At 41.6% G+C, this 7,192-nt stretch overlaps 1 protein-coding gene across 1 annotated transcript in view; it reads right to left on the bottom strand.

The window, feature by feature from the left end:
• The window catches only part of pik3r1 (phosphoinositide-3-kinase, regulatory subunit 1 (alpha)), a 32,981-nt gene extending 25,789 nt beyond the window's left edge, over positions 1-7,192 (bottom strand). Inside the window, exons 1-2 of the mRNA XM_034709323.1 lie at positions 6,950-7,192; positions 2,704-3,346 (exon numbers count right to left, since the gene is read on the bottom strand). Coding sequence (XP_034565214.1) covers positions 2,704-3,040 — 337 coding nt within the window. The 5' untranslated portion in view covers positions 3,041-3,346; positions 6,950-7,192. The remainder of the gene's footprint in view (positions 1-2,703; positions 3,347-6,949) is intronic.

Below are 7,192 nucleotides of genomic sequence, written 5' to 3' on the forward strand. Positions count from 1 at the left end.
AAAAAAAAACCACAGCAAAGAATTTCACAATCGCACCACAAAAGGCAGAAACTAGAAACCTGGCAACTACAGCTGCTCTTTAGGTGAGCAGAAACGCTTTAAGCGCACATTCATGCGAAGCCGCAGCGTCTTTAAAAAGATGCACGTTTTTAATTGCAGGGTTGTGGCCTGAGCGGTAACACTGATTCAGATTTCTGAGGGCAGTTTTTACACGCAACCATCTTGAAATTCACAGAACTTGAACAAAATGGCACACGTCAGTGTCTGCTACTCAAAAAGTGCTACTTTAAATCACCCGCTATAAAAAACTCTAACTACAGTACGCTCTCTTTGTGCTTGTACCCCTTTTTTAAATAGTCATCTAACTGAAACTTGAAGTCACATTTCAACCTCTGGCTTCTTTGCCATTTTTCACAAGATACATTTCCTCCTTTGTGCCTCTGACAGGTCTCGTATCGGGTTAAGCCGACTAAATGTGCACAAAAATGCGGCTCCATTTGAGTCCAAACGTGCCTCCAAAAGTGCCAAAGTAGTTTGATTTAGCTGCAGTTTGTTATAAAGTTGTGTAAACTAATATGTCAAGATGAGAAATGATTGGTTTGCAGTGTTTCTCTGTTGCCTGAGGCATGTCAAAGCCTCATTGTGAACAGAAGAGCCAGCTAAGCCGTTTCCCCCGGGGTTCCAGGGACTAAGCAAGACGCCTTAATCACCAGAACATAGCGATCTAATCATCCTGCTCCACACTGATAAGTGAATAATATTCCCTTAAGATGTGGCTTTGTGAAGGGGAACACAGATGATATCCACTTGTAGCATATGGCTGGCACAGGATGCTCTGGTGTACTATGGCCTGGCGACGGGCCAGCGCCATTGTCCTGTGGGAGTCAGCTTGGCTCAGAGTCAGTGCAGCTGTACAGCACCCGGCACAGATACTTGTTGAGAGCGTTTTTTTGCAGGATCAGCAACTTTCTGTCTCCTTAATGAGCTGAATCCAAACATTTCAGCTGAACTCTGCAGCTTACTGTAGACATATGAACTCTTAACGGTTTGATCCAGAGCAGAATTACAGTTGTGACAGCAGCAGCAGCTCCCCCCCCAGACCGACTATGGCGCAAAGCAAACAGCCAAACCTTTGTCAAACCAGAGGAAGTGGTCTGAGTGTACCATGCCATGTTTTGGTTCACTTTTAGTGTGAGAACTCTTTTGGAAAGTTCAGAGTGTCCTTCCAAATAAAGAAGAAGGCTGCTGTATGATTTGGCAACGGGGGAAAAATAACGCAATGAATCTGAATGAGCCTGGAGCACGCCGACAACTGGTGCAACGTCTGGAAACGGCATGTCCTTGGAGGCCTTTAAAGCTGGGGTTGGTAGTCAGATTTACAATTTTTGTTATACTGGTTAAAATGATCTTTATGTCCCGATGTAAGGAGTAAACCTGGGAAAACACCAACCAATCCCTGCCATCAGGAGACAAATTATAAAACCAATCAAACCCCGTCCTGCCGTTCTGCCCGCCTCCTGAAAAGCGTACATTTCATGTCTGTTTGTGTTTTGAACTTTCACTCTGTTTGAATGTTTTAATGTTTTGGTGTTTTCTTACCACAGAGTGAGACATGAGTTGACGTAGTGCAAAATGCATGGTCGCAAATCAGCGGCACTTGTGCATGTGTGCATGTGCATGCGGGGGCGTCGTTTTGGAGGAGGGGTGAGGGGTTAGACGGAGTCCTGAGGAAATGCTGCTTTCATATTCATGCTAGTTTTCTGTGACTACCAACTCTAGCTTTAACATCACCCCCAATATGTAAGCCATGCAATGCAAACTAAAGTACGGACTTATTTCTATGGATTGCTGGTGAAGGTGTGAAGATGTGGCTGAAATTTTGGGCCAATCACTCAATACAAAAGTATGTATTTATGTGTCTTATGTCATGTGACAAAAAACGCCCCCTGCAGTCATTTTGAGCTTGGTACGTCATAAAGTTAAATTGTAATTTGCATGTTTACAAACTTGTTTTTAAGTTGGTTGTGTATAAAAAAGATGCAGCTTTGTCGTCTTAAAGCTGCTGCTGGTAGGAATGATGTGAAAAACGTTGGGGCGCTGGTGGCCTAGCGGTCTAAGCACCCCACATACAGAGGCTATAGTCCTCGTTGCAGGGGAAGCCGGTTCAATTCCTGGCTGGTCGACCATTTCCTGAATGTCTTCCCCCCCCTCTCTACTCCCCACATTTCCTGTCTCTCTTCACTGCCCTATCAAATAAAGGCAAAAAGGCCAAAAAATATAACTTTAAAAAAACGTTACAGTCGTTATAACCATCGGTACTCATCGGTAATCTCTGTGTTTTCCAATGCCTATGTATAAAGCAATGTTATTACTCCTCTCGTTCCCCTTATGACGGACCAATCATAGCTAATCTCCAATCCTCTGTCCTGATTGGTCGAGTGGCTGCCCCTACTACGTCGCCCTGATTAGCTGGGAAGCCACTACTTCCTCATAGACCGCGCACAATGATCTTTTGTGGGCGGAGTTACGGGAGCAGAGAGGGGTTAGGGGTAGTGTTGACATTCAAAATCTCACAACTACCAACAGCAGCAAAAGTATGTTTCTGTGTGTCTTATGTCCACTGTCATTTGCATGTTCCAAACTTCTAAGAGTTTGGACTTTGAGTATAAAAAGGTCCAGCTTTGTCGTCTTAGTTTAACTCACCTTGCTCTGAGTCAGAGTCCGCCTCCGTCTTGTAGCCGCCCGGAGCAACAGGTAAGGGTCTGAGGGGTCTCGGCTTAGGCGTTGGGGGAGAGATCCATTTCTTCCCGACGTACTCGACATATGTCCCCGGGAAGTCCCCCTTTTCCTGAGTGCTCTCATTGAAGCCTGGCAGCCAGCCAATCTCATCAGGCCTCTGCTCGAGCCCGTCGGTGTACCCGAGCGCCACCAGAGCTCCTTTACTCACCAGCAGAATATCCCCCACATGCAGATTAATGTCCTCCTCCCTCTCCTTCTTGTAGTCGTACAGCGCCCTGTACTGATATCCTTCAGCACTCATATTGACCACTTTGTGTCAATTTGTTCTTCTTGAAGTGTTTGCCGAGCTTCGCTGCAGAAAACTTACTTTTCAGGTTTCTGTGACGGCGATGTGTTCAGTCCTGGTGCACATTTGCCGAGGGGTGTTTTCTTCCAGGAAAACTAGACCTTTGACAGTTCTTTGAAGGCGACGTAATCTAGCTAGTCTTCATTCTTTCACAGGCCCCGTCTCATCTGAATGATTTCCAGTTCTCTTGGGGTGTTACCTCACACTGTGTACCCATCAATAAACGGCCTGCAGATGTGTTCTTGAGAATGGCTCCCAGACCTGTAATGAGATAATAACAGTATTTACGACACGCAATAAAAAGACATGAACTTTATCCGACAGCAGAGACACTTTTATTAAACTTTGGACGACATTATCTCCTCATACTCTGTTCCTCTGTTCATGGCTTTGGAAAAAGCTCATTTGCATCCTTCTAACTTATTTATAATCATACCCTCTTATGATTAAGTCATTTATAGACTTAATTACATTAGTATTCATTTCTCGTGACACCATGAAAGTAAATAATTCACTCCTCATGCATATTAATTCTGATGGTTTCTGGCCTACTGTTCAGCCAGCATATGGTTTCTAACATTAGAATGTTGCGTGACAGCTTTAATTTACGACGCTGCCGGTGTTATATAACTTTAACCACCATTCAAGATGTGAGGAGCACACTTAGGGATTTAGCTTTAACTTAAAATTAAGTCTAAGATGGTCAAACTGAATGTATGTCAATGCAGCAGCAGGCAGGAACAGATTAGGGAACTATATATTAGGGTATATTTACCCTTTCTGTCACCTGATAACATTCAAGTTTTATAAAGATGGTTAAATCCTGTGTATAACTTCACAAAATTAGAAGTTTAGGTGCCTAATCATCGCCTGTAATCTAAAACAGGACTTTTTAAATACCCCCGTAAACACATTAGTCCAATTGAAACTGCGCTAAGTCGAATTTCCCAAACTCAGACGACATAACGAGATAATGCGGTTGCCGATCAATTTTCCCTCGCATGCATACACTTCAATCAGCCCTAAACGGGCTTAGGCGTCCTGCAGTTCGCATGCCAAGCTTTCGACTCGCATAGGTACAGAGATGTAAAGGTTTTAGCCTCTTGCTAGCTTGTTTGTTGGTTGTTTTGGTATCTGATGTGATGGATGGACTTGAAAAAGGTTTAAAAGTAGGTAGCTGAAAGAGAACATGTCGACCTACAGGCCTTCATGTAACCTCAGATCCTCCAGGAGGTCATTACTAACTCACACCTAAGCTGTGGAATGACCTGCCGGGAGGATAGCTATTAGGGATGGGTACAAATACTCGAGTACTCGGGTACTCGCCATTGACGCCATTATTCGAGTAGCATTTTGTCACTCGCGCACCTGTCAACATAACTTGAACTCATACAGTGTTACACGTGTGAGCATGTGCTTTTTGATAACAGGCAGTCTCGCATCACGTCTTTTGCTAGCCCTGTTTGCACACGTCGTTGTGACGAAACCAGAGCGGAGGCTGTTATTTGAGAGTGTCCATATGCATTCAAAATTGAAATCTCTTCCTGTTGTTGGTTATTTATATTAATGTTTAAATACTGGATGTTTATGTCATTTTACAGGCATAAAGTTACAATTCTTGTCCTGGAGGTCTGTTTTCAAATGACTTTTATATATTTGTTTATTTATTTATTTTGGTTTACGGTTAAAAATAATAATAATTTTGATTACTCGAGTAGTCGTTCATTAGGTAATTGGAGTAATTGAGTACAAGGATTACTGCCTACTGCTTTTTAAATTGTTTGTAAAGTGCTTTGTAATTTTATTAATCATGGCTGAGGCAGACAAGCTTGTATGGGACAAGAACAATAGTCTTATTAAATTGCCTATGAGGCTATTACCTTGTAACTGTGTATGTTAACATACTTCTTTCCCTTCCTCGTCTTACTAAAAATATGTGTGACGTAATTTTCTTCAGCTGACGTAAGTAAATGTGACAGATCTCTGACTAGGGAAATAGTCAGATCCTCCAGTACGTCATTACTAACACTAAAAAAACAAAAAAACAAAGGCTTAAAAACTCACTTTTTTTATTGATTTTATGCCTTATTGCTTTGATGCTTGTTTTAATACTACTATTGGATAATTATATGTTCTTAATTGCTGCCTACTGCTTTTTTAATAGTTAGTAAAGTGCTTTGTAATTTCATTTATCATGACTGAGGCGGACAAGCTTGTATGGGACAAGGACAACAGTCTAATTAAATTGCTTAATGAGGATAACTGTATGTAAACGTACTGCTTTCCCTTCCTCGTGTTCAAAAGTGAGTGTGCAACTTTTTAAAAGCAAAGAAAACTCTGACAGATCTCTAACAAGGGAAATAGCTGAGTACAATTTTTGAGGGTGGCCATTAAGATCTCAAAGGGGAGGGCAGAGCCACCCCTCACAGAGCCACTGGACTCACCCCTGGCAGCAGGGTTAACACTTAGCTAACTTAGCTAGCTTGTTCAGTACAGTCAACTGGTATTAATTAGGTAGCAGCCTGTTTGTTTTATAGGGATTAAGGTGTGTTTTTATGTATTTGTGAGATGTTTTGTGTTAGAAAATACAATAAAGTAGATAATAAGTGAAGGAACTCACTTGTTTTTATTGATTTTATGCCTTATTGCTTTGATGCTTGTTTTAATACTTCTGTTAGATAATAATAATAAGCTCTTAATTGCTGCCTACTGCTTTTTAAATTGTGGTTTAATTGAATTTATCATGGCTGAGGCGGACAAGCTTGTATGGGACAAGGACAATAGTCTAATTAAATTGCCTAATGAGGATAACTGTATGTAAACGTACTGCTTTTCCTTCCTCATGTTCAAAAGTGAGTGTGCAACTTTTTAAATGCAAAGACAACTGATAGTTGATTAAAGTTATTGGGGTGGCCATTAAGATCTCAAAGAAGGGGGCAGAGCCACCCCTAACAGAGCCTCTGGACTCACCCCTGGCAGCAGGGTTAACACTTAGCTAACTTAGTTAGCTTGTTCAGTACAATCAACTGGTATTAATTAGGTAGAAGCCTGTTTGTTTTATAGGGATTAAGGTGTGTTTTTATGTATTTGTGAGATGTTTTGTGTTAGAAAATACAATAAAGTAGATAATAAGTGAAGGAACTCACTTGTTTTTATTGATTTTATGCCTTTTTGCTTTGATGCTTGTTTTAATACCTCTGTTAGATAATAATAATAAGCTCTTAATTGCTGCCTACTGCTTTTTAAATTGTGGTTTAATTGTATTTATCATGGCTGAGGCGGACAAGCTTGTATGGGACAAGGACAATAGTCTAATTAAATTGCCTAATGAGGATAACTGTATGTAAACGTACTGCTTTACCTTCCTCGTGTGACACATTTGTCTTTGACTGTCAAAAGTGAGTGTGAAACTTTTTAAATGCAAAGACAACTGATAGTCCATTAAAGTTATTGGGGTGGCCATTAAGAGCTCAAAGAAGGGGGCAGAGCCACCCCTTACAGAGCCTCTGGACTCGCCCCTGGCAGCAGGGTTAACACTTAGCTAACTTAGCTAGCTTGTTCAGTACAGTCAACTGGTATTAATTAGGTAGCAGCCTGTTTGTTTTATAAGGATTAAGGTGTGTTTTAATGTATTTGTGAGATGTTTTGTGTTAGAAAATACAATAAAGTAGATAATAAGTGAAGGAATGCAGCACTACAGACAGGAAAATGTAAGTTAATGTAAAGGCAGAAAGTATTAGTGAACTAAAGTACAGTAAAGTAGTGTATTCTGAAGGTTAATGGTTAAATAAGGACTTATTTTAAAGGTGGTGTAATCTCATGCTAGCCGAGTAAACGTGTCTGAGCAGCAGGAACGTTACTTACCGAGTCTGCATGAATCCACAGGCTTCGACTTCCACTTGATTAAACTTCAGATCCTCGTGATTCTGTTCACAAACTCACACTCTGGCAGGATCCTTCACCGACCAGGTTCAAAACAACAGTCCTCAGATGGCGTTTAAATCCGTTTACCGAGCAGGACACACTGAAACACCCGGCAGGCTGTCCACATAACGGCACGGCTGCCCCCGTCCTGAACAAATGCTCCCTTCAACGTCGCCTCAGCGG

The sequence above is a fragment of the Notolabrus celidotus genome, chromosome 19, assembly GCF_009762535.1.
Source record: "Notolabrus celidotus isolate fNotCel1 chromosome 19, fNotCel1.pri, whole genome shotgun sequence".
NCBI classification, from domain to species: domain Eukaryota; kingdom Metazoa; phylum Chordata; class Actinopteri; order Labriformes; family Labridae; genus Notolabrus; species Notolabrus celidotus.